Below are 14975 nucleotides of genomic sequence, written 5' to 3'. Positions count from 1 at the left end.
TTTAGACATAATTTTTACGCTGGAAAGAAAAAATTTAATCGTACATACCATAAACTAAAAAAATTAATCTTAAAACAGCAAAATATGAACCAAATTTTCTGATTCTCGAAAGTTACACATAAAATATGGGAAAAAATATTAAATCCTGCTCGCACACGGATATCCCAGAAGATGTTGACGGGGGGCAGACAACGGACAGAGTGGCGCAGAATAGTAAAGATAATAATAGTGGTGGCGGTATGAGGGACAATTCAGAATCCGTAGTCGGTTCTATATAAGAGTACCTGCCATATCAACCGGAGGAGACATTCTCTCTTAGTAACCAGCCCGCCGATGACCAAACATTAAGGTCGCGTTGGGTACAAAAATCGCGTCGCCAAGTTGTCTGATTATCGCGCACAAAAAAGAAGAGTCAGAAAATAACCGGTATAACCGGAAAGAAATTATCTAGTGAGAAAAAAGAAAATCAAGAGAGACAATAAGAGGAGCAGAAAAAATTAACGAGAAGTGCGTGCTTTCAGAAAGAAACTACCGAGTAGAGTCGAGTGTTCGGTCAAAAGACAAGAAAAACAAAGTATATGTACGAGTGAAAGGGAATCAGAATTGTTATATTTCGACAGTCGTTGGCAGTGCGAGCAACGAAGTAAAAGTGTTAGCTCTCCCTGAAATTGAATTGTCGGAAACAAATAGAAAGTCAAACAGAACAGTGATAAGGTGAGTGTCGACATGAACAAAGTGTGAATCACGAAAACTGTTTTTAGTAACAAATTACACGGTAAACTAATAAAGAATTAAAACTTTTATTGGCATAATACGATATTGTAACAATACAAATAATTAGAAATTCATTTTAGCTAGCTATATATTTGTTCCAGATTTGTCGATATTATACAAACATATTATTTAAATTGTGATGATTAGAGCGAGAAACGCGTTTAAGCAATCCGCGGTCACGGTAATAAATTTCGACATTGCCATCCACTGTATTAAGCACTTGCGTTATTATCGATTCCGGTTGTTATAATTGACCTACTCTATTACACAAAATATTTAGAAATCCGCAAAGTTGGAATAATAGATAGCACTCGTTAAAAAATTAAAAAATCAATGCAAGTCGTAAAATTAATCTTGTCAAATATTAAAGAAATTATTTTTAGTTTAAAATTATTAAAAAATCACAAACTACAAAAATTAACGCTAACAATTATTATCATTAAAATGCTCACAAGATAACAATAAGTTTAATATCATCACAATTTAGTCATAAAGAGTAAATTAAATTATAAATTTTATTAAAATCATATTTCAAATTTTAATAATGGCATCTCGATGTATATTAGGATTAAACAGCTCGCTCTTTTTTCTTTATTTTATATCCAATAATGTTTGCATATTAATAGCATTGAATAAATTATAAGTGAATAAATTAACGTGAATATTATACAGGCTTTGACATGTGCGTGTATAACCTTCTTCTACATGTGAATTTCTTTTTCCTTTTATCGATTCAAGGCGAAAATTCCGATGATGCCTTTTTTCCTTCCATCGACACTATCGTGATATATTTCCACGTGTAAAGAATCGTGTATTTCCACGTGTAAAGAAATATCGTGTTTCACATCTTAGAATTTTCTATAGCGCGCCTTACTGCTTTTATATGCAGCCATATATTTCAAGAATGCAAACTATGTATTTTTGTCATAGGTATGTTAATGACGCTTATCTTGTTAATGCCACTGTTAATCGTTTTCATGAAACTATTAATGGAAATATTAACTCTATTCGATTAATCCTATATAGGATCGATAATTAATTATTCGTAATGAAAATGTTTTATTAGAATAAAAATTTATTAATTAGAAAAACTCAAACAGACATTGTTAATATTTTTCACAGTAATAATTGAAAAGAAAATTATCATGATTACTATTGCATTATTACTCTGAAGAATTATTACATTATAATTATTACATTCAGTAAAATTAGATTCGTTAGTAATTTGAACGAATTATTTGCAATTGTTTAAGTCTAAAAATTTTGTTCGATTGTATTAAAGATATAAAAGATTTTTCTTACACATATAATATCTATGTAGTAATTTACACACACATACACACACAATTAATACATGGCTATTATCTTCAAACAGAAATTTAATATTTATATTCAGCGCTTTAATAGAAAAATAATTTATTCCTAAAATAAATTAATCCAATCGCGCATATTTCGTATCACATATTTCTTTCATCATAAAATATAAACTTTTGCTTTTATAAAGATTTCATATAAGATGTTCTAAAATTCGCGAAATACTGTAGCAAAGTAGTTCTCAAGAAATTAAGTAAAAAAGTTATTTGTAAATTTTTAATTTAAACAATAATTTTTTAGATATAATAAAAATAATTAAATATGACCAATTACAAACTATGTTTAAATAATTTGTAACCAGCCACATATTCATGAATCGTGTGTGTGGTAGTATTAGTGATCATTGTAGCACGCATTTCAGCGCGTTCACTAATACTCATAGATGACCATCCAAACGTAGTCTAAATTGTAATTGCCCATAGTTAAACCCCATTAGAAGCTATTGCTTAAAATAAAAATTTACGAATAACTTTTTCTACTTAATTAATCGAAAACTTTCTTGCTATAATTCGCGAATTTTTGAACACCCTATATGAAGTGATTAATTAAATTTTATGAGAAATTATCAACTTCAAAAAATAATGCACAAAATTCATTCTATAATTATAATGGGGTTTAACTATGGGCAATTACAATTTAGACTACGTTTGGATGGTCATCTATGAGTATTAGTGAACGCGCTGAAATGCGTGCTCACTAATACTCAATGATCACTAATACTACCACACACACGATTCATGAATATGTGGCTGGTTACAAATTATCTAAACATAGTTTGTAATAGGCCACATTCTATAGAATTGATATACAGGTTATTGCGAAATTCGCGAATTAAATTATTGCAGCCACAAAGTTCTAAATAAGAAAAGTATAAGAAAAGTATAAGTTCTAATAAAGAAAAAATAAGCTATAAAAATGTTTTCAAGCAGAAATTTTTAATATTATTAAAAATTAGCTAATCATAGATTACGATTAAAACACGGTTGTCTGTCCATGAGTGGTGAATGATCCGTTCACTTTACTCTTTTACAGACATTAGACGAAAGATTGTATACGTAACTATGCGTGTGTTAAATTTGTTGCAATGTTATATTTGTTGCAAATTAGTTAATGCTATTAATAAACAAACATAACGAATAAAACAAATCTATGATCGGAATTATATAGCTACTATTTTATTAATTTATACATGACAATATCAATAGGATAAATTAATAAAATTTTAATAGTTGCAATCAAGTGATATATATACATAAATTGTTATTTTATTAGAATATTTCTAATACTTATTCTAATATGTATAGTTTATAACTTTATACTTTAATTATGGTTAAGGCATGTAATTTAAAATTTGGGTATTTGATGTAAGACTTAATTGTTTTATTTTGCGGTTTATCCTTTCCTAGTTAAAAATCGTTTGTTAGACGTACTCGACTATGTAGACAATATGGGTGGAATAATATTTAGTCTCTTTTAATATGACTAGTTAACACATGAAAATTAGATATCAACTATTTGTTAATTTAAATTATTAAAGCTTCATAATACATTGAGCTTTCCATTTGAAGTGAGTTACTTTTGGTTAGTTTAAATTGTTTTTAACTTTATATCTTGCAAATTACTCACTTAATAAAACTCACTGTAGTTGAGAACCTGATAGTGATTCACTCTTGGCAGATCGCTCAACGAAAATAAGTTAGGATCAGATATAATTTTGCTGAAGGACTCCAAAAAGAGCTGAAGAGAGAAACGTTTAAAATAAACAAGACATTGTGCAATGGAAAGTAATTAAAGTTTGATAATTGAATCGTTAGGTACCTCCGTCTGCTTTGAATCTCATTAGCCTTGAATTTATTGTTTATTTTATAATTTTACGTGTCATTACTTTACAGTAATATATTTTTATATTTCTATAATTTTCAAGTATAATTATTTTGACGAGTTAAAGTACGGTTATTTAAACCGTAGGTTTGCTCATGGACATATTCTATGGGTTTGCTCGACTTGTAGTGTAATTCACAAAGTTAGTTGTACGAAGACTTTGAAGTAGTGCAAGTTACATGCGTATATCATATACATATATTGTATTTACGTAATTTTCTCACAAATATCATTAATATAAGTAATAATATATTTTTTCTACTTACTTATTGTGATAGTACTTCTACATATATATACATATTTTATTACATGAATAAATAAATTTAACTTCATTGAAAATACTTATTTGTAAAAATTAGAGATAAATTTGTAAAAAAATAGGGATAAAATCAAAATTTATCAGTCATATAAAGATATATATTGATTGACAATTTAAATTTTTAAATAAGAATGAATAATGCAAATAATAAAAATTAATATAAAATATCATTCAGCTATTGAGGACTAAAATAAAAATTTTGTTTTAAACATCTAGAATATTTAATTTTGTAAGGTCCGACGTTATACTTTAATTTTAAGTGAGGCTTAAAATTCTCTCCCTTTCTGTCTATTGGCTTTAAAAAAAGAAAGATAAATTTTTAAACTTTGCTTAAAGTTGAAATAACTTGATAATAATTGGTGTAATCGGGCTTCAATAAGAAAATTGTTTACGTAATAACATTCTATCTTATCTTAATATAAAATATATTTTCCAATTTTTTATGAATTTTTTGATTTAACAAAAAACTAAGGAGAATCGAAGAATAGATATATAAAATTAAAATGATAAGAATTATTTTAACAAAATAATGACACGTATGTATATCACCCGATTACAACTAATCATATTTTATTGATATCTCCTATTGATATTGTGATACACAAATTAATAATATAGTAGAGATATAATTCTGGTAAATTATAAATTTAATCTAATTCGTACGTTTGTTTATTAAAACGGCATCTACGGATATTACACACAATGTACAATTAAATATCTAATAAGTGCGTAGTGATGACTCAATACTTGTCTGTCGAAGTGTGACTCAAGGATAGACAACCATTTAATAATAATCTATAATTGTACAATTTTAAACCTTTATCAAAAACTATTACTTGGAATGATAAATGCAAATGCTGTATAACTAATTCTTTTTTACGAACATTTTTTTGCTGTTATGTTTTAATTCTCAAATTTCAAGACATTATATGTTTATAAATTATTAATAAATGATTAACTATTAAAATTTTCATTGTAAATTAAATTTTAGATTTTTGCTGATACAAAGTAAAAAAATTACAATTTCTTTGAACGCCTGAAAATGGGCACTCTGCAGCAGCAATCAATCTTACAAGGTCGACACACAGAAAGAAATCAGAAGAAAGATTTAGTGCACGAATTGTTCAGTCATGCAGTAAAATCCCATCCAAATCAAATTGCGATATATTATGAAGGTAAGGAGGTTTTTCTCGATATAAAATATAATAAAAAGTACATCAAGAAAGTGATCTAAAGTATGATTATAGTAGAAGTTTAACTAATCAGTTGTATTAAATTATGTCTACAATGCGGGCATTGTATCGAAAGAAAATCTACATATATCTAAACATTGTTGCAAACTCGATACAGATGACATCGGACAGGAATATAAGCTGTCTTTTAAAGAATTGGACAACATCACCAATCAGTTGGCACGAGCTTTACAAAAGTACAAAAAATTCGAAACCACTTCTCAGTCTCTAATAGCTGTCTGCATGAAACCGTCGCATCGACTTCCAACTGTATTACTTAGTATTCTAAAGGCAGGAATGGCTTATCTACCTTTAGACGCGGAATTTCCCATGTCTAGAGTGAAACACATTCTCGAGGAAGCGCAACCGTTAATAGTACTGATTGAGGAAGAAGGTAAATTTTAGTTTCTACAGAACGCAAATGTTTCAAAACAAATATAAAAAGTTTAACATTATTATTCAGCCTAAATTAAATACAAATTTTATATAAATTTTTAAATATTATTTTTCAATTATTAATCTATCACTTATTTTTATTTCATAATTTATTTTTTATGTAATTTTACTACTGGATTTACCTAAAAGAGACAAAGAAACATTTAAGTAAAACAGGTCAATCTTTTATAAATAATCTTCATTAAAATCAAATTTCAGTATTTTTAATCCTAAGTTATTAGAAATATAGAAATCTTATAATAATTAATCTTATATAAATGATTCATCGTAAATCGTAGTACTGTCTGTAATATAATATAAACAAAAAAATAATTTCCTGCTTTTTCTTTTTAAGTTTCTACGAATCTAAAGTATCTTTAAATAACTGGATTTGAAAATATCTCAATTCTAACTTTCATTTCTTTAATAAAACTTTAATGTGATTTCGAAAATATCTAATCAAGTGTATTACATTTTCATTTTATTTAATGTTTATATAATAATTTCACATAATTGATTTCAAGTTGTACAAAATTTCATACAAATCTCATAATTATTAAAGTGGATTCTACCAAACTTTTACATTCTTCGTTAAATTAAGTATACAATGAATGTACGTAATTAAAAATAAGCGTGAAATATTTACATAATTCTCAATTATAACATTGTTCTTAGCACGAGGTCATGTGTATACATAGATCTATTACATCTATTTCTTACTAACAAGAAGATTACTTTGTCATTACTTTGAAAGAGAATGATGAATAATTTTAAAATAACTTGCAGAACGCGGAAGATTTTATTATTCCTTTAGCTATAAATATACGCGAAAAAACCTTGAGTTTTTACATTTCATTTTGATTGGATATAATTGAAGATAATAGATTTGATATTTCTTCCGCTTGTACTTATTTCTTCAATGTGAGAACAATTAAGTAAAAATACGATTCCTTTCAGCGGATTTATCTATCTATGAGGGAGCCTTAATCGTAACGTATGAAGAACTTCTGAAAGACTCCAGACAAGAACAAGAAAATGCAATACAAACCAAGGAAGGTTCGAATCAACTTGCTATTGTTCTCTATACTTCTGGAAGCACAGGAGTTCCTAAAGGTAATACTGCATTTTGTGCAAATTATACAATAGATAACAATGCTGTAGCAAAAATATATGATTTAACGCGTAATACTCATTTTTATTCATCTTAATTAACGCTAGGAACGGCGAAGTAAAATTTTTCAGTGTATGGAGTTCCCGAGGATAGATTAAAGAAAGAGAGAAGGGAGAGGAATAAATATATTTCCTCATACATATCTTTTCTACATGGCAAAAGTAGCTGCTCTAATTTTATTTTTTTTTAATAAAATTATTAATAAGCTCCTCCATATTTAACTTACTGATCATTTCTCGATAAATGTATAATGTCGCAATATAATTTAAACGTTTTTGTTTCGTTGTCGATCGAAGATAACTTTTTAAATATTTTAAATAAGAAAGTGATCTTTTATTTGAATAAGTTGATGTAGAAATCATTATTTTAAAAAATTGAATAATCGGTATTAAAAGAACGCGAATAAATTTTACGTATTTTGATATAAGATCTTTGATCTTAGGATTGTAAAAATGCATGATCATGTAAAAATTGCACTACACTTTTCAAGCAATGCAGTGGCATTTTTCGTATGTTTGTAATTTCTAAATTACAATTTCTAATTTCTAAATTTCTCCCCGAACAAATATCAGATATGAAATTCAGTGTATAAAATTCCATATATTAAATCATTCAGTGTATGGAATACTCCATACTATACTGGAGTCGCCGATAATTAACGCTATCCAAATGTCGCGATCTTTTATTTTCAATATTATCTACAGCGAATAAAAACAGCGTATCTATTATAACAGGATATTAGTCCTAGTTGCTATCAATCACACAAAGAAAAATACAAAAAAAAATTGAAAACGATTACCAATTATGTAATTTATAACTTGAAAAAGAGCGAGAGTCTGGAAGAACATAGTCATTTTGTAATATATATATTTATCTTTTTAAAGGTGTGCTTATACCTCATGCTACTCTATTGAATCGTCTACAATGGCAATGGAGGGAATTTCCATATGCTGACGACGAAGAACGATGTGTTTTCAAAACTTCTCTTACTTTCGTCGACAGTGTTCCCGAAATTTGGGGACCTCTTCTGCAAAGCCGTACGTTAGTAATTGTGCCGAAAAACGTAACTAAAGATCCGGAAAAGTTCATACCATTTTTAGAAAAGCATCAGGTAAAAATTCACTAACTTATCGTGTATACATATAATATAAATTTATTTTTTAAATTATAATTTTATATAATGCAATTAACAAAAATTTTACATCAACAGTGTGAAGGTGAATAGAATGAATAGATCTTCAAACTCCATAAAATTTCTCTATAAAAATAATTAAAAATGTATAAATTCTTTTGCAATTTTTTATATAATTTATGTGTGATTTATGTAAATTAATAATATAAGTTAATTTGTGACAAAGAGAAATTTATGTTTTAGATACAACGTTTAGTTCTTGTGCCATCGTTGCTGCGTTCATTGCTCATGTATTTAGATTTGCGAGTGAGTATAAAAAGCTGTATTACACATATAATTGATTGGCTATCTTTTACAAGGTAGGCAAAGCTGTAATTATTACATTATTATATTAAATTCCTTTGGATTTTCAATCTTAATTTTATGTAACATTGTATACGACCGGTTAAAAACAACTTTTCCTTCAGCTCCTGACCATTAAAATGAGTAGTTTGCAAGATTTCATAACAGTCATAACGACGATAATAATAATAATTCACCATACATAAAATATAATTAATGATAAGGCATAAGACGTTTTGATGTAACTTTTTCCTTTAACACTCGCGAAAATTTTAAACAGTGTGTACCTTGTATTTCTAACATTTCAATATTAGTTCGAAAATGGTCGACAAGTTTATTTATCACGTTTAACCAAAGCACAGAATATTTATGAAAAGCAATACGCTTAGACAAATAAAAATTAATGCGTTTACAATTCGGTAATTCCCAGATCAACTTGTAGATCTCGCAACTGAGAAATTCTTCTACAAATCAATGTAAAAGTTGCACTCAAAAATTACGCAACGCAGATAACAAGCATTTGATTAAATATTTAATTATCGAACATTATGTTATCAAGTTGTTATCTATTAATGAAAATAACAGATGCTAATTACTCTAAGCGGATTAAAATTTTTACGACGTTATCGTTATCTTTTTAATCCATCTTTTTTCAATCTTATATTAAAATGCAGCGTGAACATAATTTCTACATATTGTTATTGCAACTCGAGATACCTGAGACACTGTTATTCAATAAGAATTTCCACCGCTTTGTAACACTTTACATTTATTATACGATTTGTCATTATTTTGTATAGGATAATAACAACGTTCTCGGTCGCTTAAAACTCTGGATCTGTTCCGGAGAAACCTTACCGGTCGCACTGGCCGATCAATTTTTTGCCACGTTTGACAGTAAGGATAAGATATTAGCTAATTTCTACGGTAGCACAGAAGTCATGGGCGACGTTACGTATTATCTGTTAAATAAACGGGCACAATTACAAGGAATGAAGAAAGTGCCAATCGGTATGAATAATTCTAAAATCGCAAATATGTCATGATTTATTAACTAAGAACACATCCTCAGCCTAATAGAATAACAAAGCTTAATAAAATAATAAAACAGTATTGTAAAAAATAAAATAATAAAATTGTTGCTAAAATACAACAAAGCATTTAATTAGTTTCTAAGCTAATAATAATTATAAAAATACGTTTCAATGAATTATTATTACTAATAAATATATTAATAAATAATAATTACTAAACAACATTTACATGGTTTGCTATGTCTTTTGTTATAGGAAAACCGATTGACAACTGCATAATTTATCTCGTAAATAAAGATATGCGACTGGTTCCCCAGGGAGAAGTCGGAGAATTGATAGTAGCTGGAAGTAACCTTGCTGCGGGTTATATACGCGAACGAGATACACATAAATTTTTGGACAATCCTTACGCCATCGATCCAGGTGAGAAAATAAAATAACGCAAAAGGGAGATCGAATGTCGCGTCTTTCGAACTTGAAGAATTTACTGTAAATTGTCTCTTTCATAATGTCGATTTCTCTCACAGGCAAAAATATAATCAAAACGTCGTGATATTCTTTTAGTTAGTTTAGAATTACAATTTCGATATGCGTATAAGTAACATAAAAATGTGCTAATTTGTTTTTATAGAATATTCAAGAATCTTTCGTACGGGCGATTACGCTAAAATTGTTAAAGACTTAATAATTTATGAAGGACGAGTAGATTCGCAGATCAAGATTAGAGGTCACCGTGTCGATCTCACGGAAGTCGAAAAAGTAGTCGCCAGAATATCTAATATCGATAAAGTCGTGGTTCTTTGTCACAAACCTGGTGAACTATCACAGGTAAATATTGCAATATACAATACAATATATGCACAAAAGAAAATGTACTTGTGATAAAAAATTCGTAAACAATAATTCTTTTAAATTTAATTTTCCCTAAACATCTAAATATCTTAGAAGGTATTTAAATAATACGTCTATCTTTTTAATCGCTTTAGATAAAAAAATCAATCTTCAATAATTTTGATAGCACGTAATCTTGCATTATAAAAAGAATCGATATAACTTATCAATTGAATATTTAGTTTATTCTAATAAACTATTTCATTATATAGTTTCATAACTTTTAAAAATATTTCTTTGTTGTCAATTAACATATCCACGTATTCTATAAACACTGTCTTTAAATCACAAAAAATATTAACATTAAATATTATTAAAAATGTTAAATTGATTTTCTAATATTAAATTAATTTGCACAGATAAATTTTATATTTTAAATGTTTAGGCATTAGTAGCCTTCGTTACCATTATGGATGGAACAAATTTATCCAGTTCAGAAATCGAAGATTTTCTTCAAAGAACGCTTCCGCCATATATGTTACCACAAATTTTTATTATTGATCACATACCTCTTCTAACCAATGGAAAGACGGATCGACAAACATTGTTAAAGAAATATGAATCATCTTATTCTAATAACGGTATGTCGAACTAATTACTTTATATCGTTTTGATAAAATATCATATATATCGTGATATTTCTTTAAGCTATTAAGTAAGATAAAATATTAATTATTTCATTATAGATACATTTTAATTATAAATAACTATTTTATTTTTTAAAAGTAGATATTTGTAATTACAATGTGAAACGTATTATCCCTCTATCAAGCAAACTAGTTTATGAATATTTATTATTGTATCTTCCTATCAACTTTAACATAAATCGTTACATATATTTGAGATTAGAATAACCTTTCTGATCTTTTCTATAAAATAAGTTAATTAAGTAACAAATGTAAAAAAAAAATAAAAAATAGTTTATTTTATTTCATTTTTTCATGTTTTATTTCTTACCGAGTAACTAATTCTGCATATTATAATTTGCAACAATTATGTTTTAAAAATAAAAAAAATCTTTAGTAAGAAGAAATAAGACAATATTTTAATAACAATTTTTAATCTATAATCTCTACTTTTTCATAGATAAATAATTCAAATATACAAAATAAATTAGATATTACTCAATTTCTTTTAATTACGAATAAAGAAAAAATAATTCATTTTTTAACTCAAAAAAAGATTTATGTTTTACTGGCTCAAATATTTTATTTTAGAAGACGACTTTTCTACAAATTGCGATTATAGCGGCGTTCCAAGTCAAGATCTTGCAAAAGCCCACATCCTCTTTCCGACTATCGCATCTGTAATCGGACGTAGTAGTCGAGTGTTGATAACGTTACACTCGAATTTTTACGAGCTTGGCGGAAATTCCTTGAATTCCATTTATACCGTGACCAAGTTAAGAGATCAAGGTTATCAAATCGGTATTACGGATTTTATTACGGCGAAAAATTTAGCCGATGTATTAAACCGGATGAAGCTCATGTCATCCGATGAAGAACCTCTGAAAGAAGCCATTGATCAGAAACCATATGTCTTTGAATCATTAAGTGATTGCCATAAGGAGGTCGCGATCGAGTAAGTATTGTGCAAAATTCAATTTTAAGTTCATAACAATCATATATGCTTGAAACAAGCAGGGGACATTTATTTAAATTTGCAGAATAATCACAGAGAGCTTTTACTTAAAAGCCGATTTGGAACAGTGGTTAATACCAGACATAACAAGGGGTGATTATCGAGAATTAATGGAAATTATGTGGGAGTTTTATGTACAGAAAGATCTTAGTTTCGTGATAAAATCGGCTCAGAGTGGCAAAATAATCGGGGTTGCTCTGAACTTTGATCTTTGGGATGAACCTGCAGTAGTAGTGAAATCTAAATTAATGATCATTTTTGATTTCCTCGAATATGTGGAAGGACCGATCAGAGACTGCAAATTACCAAAGAATAAAGGTCAGATAATTCACATTTCCATGATGGGGACAAACATTGATTTGAGTCCCGCGGAGAACGTGCTTGTAATGAAACACATGGAAGAATACTGTTTGCAACTCGCCAAACAAAAAGAGTACATCGGAATTTTCACCACAAACACTAGTCCGCTCACACAGGTAAACGATGAATATAATCCTTTGATAACTTAGCTAATGCTAATAATAACAAAGAAAGTACTTATTATAATACATAATTTTGTGAAATTCATGACTGGTATTTTTTTATGTAAACTTCAGCAACTTGGTGCGGACGTACTCGGCTATGAAACATTGCAGATATATCAAGTGAATAAATACGAGACTCCCGAGGGATATAAACCTTTCGGTAAAGCTCCTGACAGCCAAGTGGTAATTTGCGCATTGAAGATGATCAACTAAAATCATTTTAATAAATATTAAATAGTGCGAAAAGATAGTATTACTTATTAAAGATAAAGGATTGTTCCATCTTTCGATGAACTTCAGCTCACTGTCTTACTCTCTTATTTTCTTATGCTCTTACTCTTTTACTATTTTATTTATTCAGTAGATAAATTATCTCATAGTTTATCTGAAGATGGAACAACGGACCCTAAATAGTGTAAACATGAACTACTTTCATCGATGCATCTGACCATTAGTAGTCCAGTAATTTCAAAACATTTTCATATCGCATTGTTATTTGCTGTAATATTAATGATAAATGTATCAAAATAATTCCACGAAACAGCAACTGATCGATTATTTATATATGCTATTTGTCAAATATAACTATTGTATTTTCGATATTGTTCCTCATTGTTTTTCATAAATTAAAAAATCTTTAAGATTATTTACTTTAGTGTAAGAATCTATTTTATTATTTATTAATATTTGTATATAAAAATGTGATATAATTTTCGCAAATTTTAATTATAAGAAATTTTCTAAAATTAAATAATTGCATGTTATATTGTAATATTTCACAGACGCATAAATTTCAATAAAAATTTTAATTAAAACATTTTAATAAAATATAATAAAAGTATTCATTACAAGTATTACAATAAATACTTTTACTAAGCTATAAATTTATTATAAAAATTTATTGTAATCTGTTTTTAAAGTGTTAGTAGTATACTATTATTATTATTTTATCGCAATAATTATCTTTTTAAGTAAAAAGTATTACCCGAGAAATATTTTAAGTATAAAGTATTATAAAAAAAAAGCAACTGTTTTATGATAAATTATAAGTTATTTCTTAGTATAATGTTAATTATTTAGATTGTAGTCTTATTCTATGACATATCATAGTAAAATAGGAGTATAATAATTATTTATTTTACTTCACATAAATAAAGTACAATAAATTTGTAATAAAATTAACACTTTAACACGATTGTTAAATAAAAATATAAGTAATATAACATTAATATTTTACAAATCAATACAAGTAAATTGCCTATAAGAGCCTCCATGGTTGTTAATGTGTACATAATATATTTATAAAATGATAGATACACATAATAAATGATAAAAGATATACACTCACACGCAAAAAAACCGGAATACTAAATTTTTGCACAAATTTTTAGTATCTTCAAATAACTTAGTAAAAAATCATCGTAACGAAATGTTTACAAAAGCCTTTTAAAGCTTGAAATCTCTACTTTCCAGATTAGTATTTTAAAAAATGTACTGATATTATGTAAAGTTACAAATATAAACAAAGATGCATAAATTCTCAAAATTTTTTACGAAATTTGCCAAGTTTCACGGCGCCAATTAAAAATTGCGCACAAATTTCGTAAAAAATTTAGATTGATATTTATATATTAGCTATAACACATGTATAAGACTTAAAAAAATAGATCATTGACATCATATCATTTATAATGATTATATTGTACAATTATTATTAAAGATAAATATAATATTTTTAAGTAAAATAACATAAGCATGAATAAAACAGAAAGATAAAATAAATAAAAGATTTATAACAATTGTGTTTATATTATTTATCTATACTTGTCATTTGGAATATTCATGTATGAACAATTTTTTTACCGGATAATATATCACAGTTATACATAAATATTAAATGTTAAAATTTAATAGCATCCTCGATAGAATTATTACTATTTATTTTTTACAAATCAAAACTGTCAAATATATGAATGGAAGAGAGAGAGAGAGAGAGAGAGAGAATAAGTGAATAAGTGAGAAAATAAATAAGAGCGAGTGAGAGAAGCAATTTAGACATAACCTCAATTTCTATCATAGTTTGACAGCATTCGATATATTACACACTAATGATTTGCTCTAATGGATTAGTAGTATTTAGTAACAGAATTGTAGAATACCAAAGAGTAAATTTTTGCATATAACAAAAGTGTGGAAAATAACGAATATCTCAATGTATCATTATT

General features: G+C 27.3%; 1 protein-coding gene across 2 annotated transcripts; it reads left to right on the top strand.

Annotated features, from left to right (window-relative positions):
* Positions 1-289: 289 nt before the first annotated feature.
* LOC108750980 (plipastatin synthase subunit B) lies at positions 290-13287 on the top strand. Of its 2 annotated transcripts, none has more exons than XM_018490876.1 (13): positions 290-714; positions 5340-5523; positions 5699-5974; positions 6973-7128; positions 8071-8297; positions 8562-8624; positions 9461-9671; positions 9950-10117; positions 10326-10522; positions 10971-11166; positions 11806-12166; positions 12252-12702; positions 12823-13287. In XM_018490876.1, exons 2-13 carry the CDS (start codon positions 5391-5393, stop codon positions 12961-12963), a joined length of 2580 nt encoding a protein of 859 aa, XP_018346378.1. In that variant the 5' UTR covers positions 290-714; positions 5340-5390; the 3' UTR covers positions 12964-13287. The 2 variants fall into 2 exon arrangements, with proteins under 2 accessions (XP_018346378.1, XP_018346377.1); XM_018490875.1 differs by having other exon boundaries at positions 11803-12166.
* The last annotated feature ends 1688 nt before the right edge of the window (positions 13288-14975 follow it).

This window comes from Trachymyrmex septentrionalis, unplaced genomic scaffold (genome assembly GCF_001594115.1).
Source record: "Trachymyrmex septentrionalis isolate Tsep2-gDNA-1 unplaced genomic scaffold, Tsep1.0 scaffold40, whole genome shotgun sequence".
Lineage (NCBI taxonomy): Eukaryota > Metazoa > Arthropoda > Insecta > Hymenoptera > Formicidae > Trachymyrmex > Trachymyrmex septentrionalis.
This window is presented reverse-complemented; position numbering and strand designations above follow the sequence as displayed.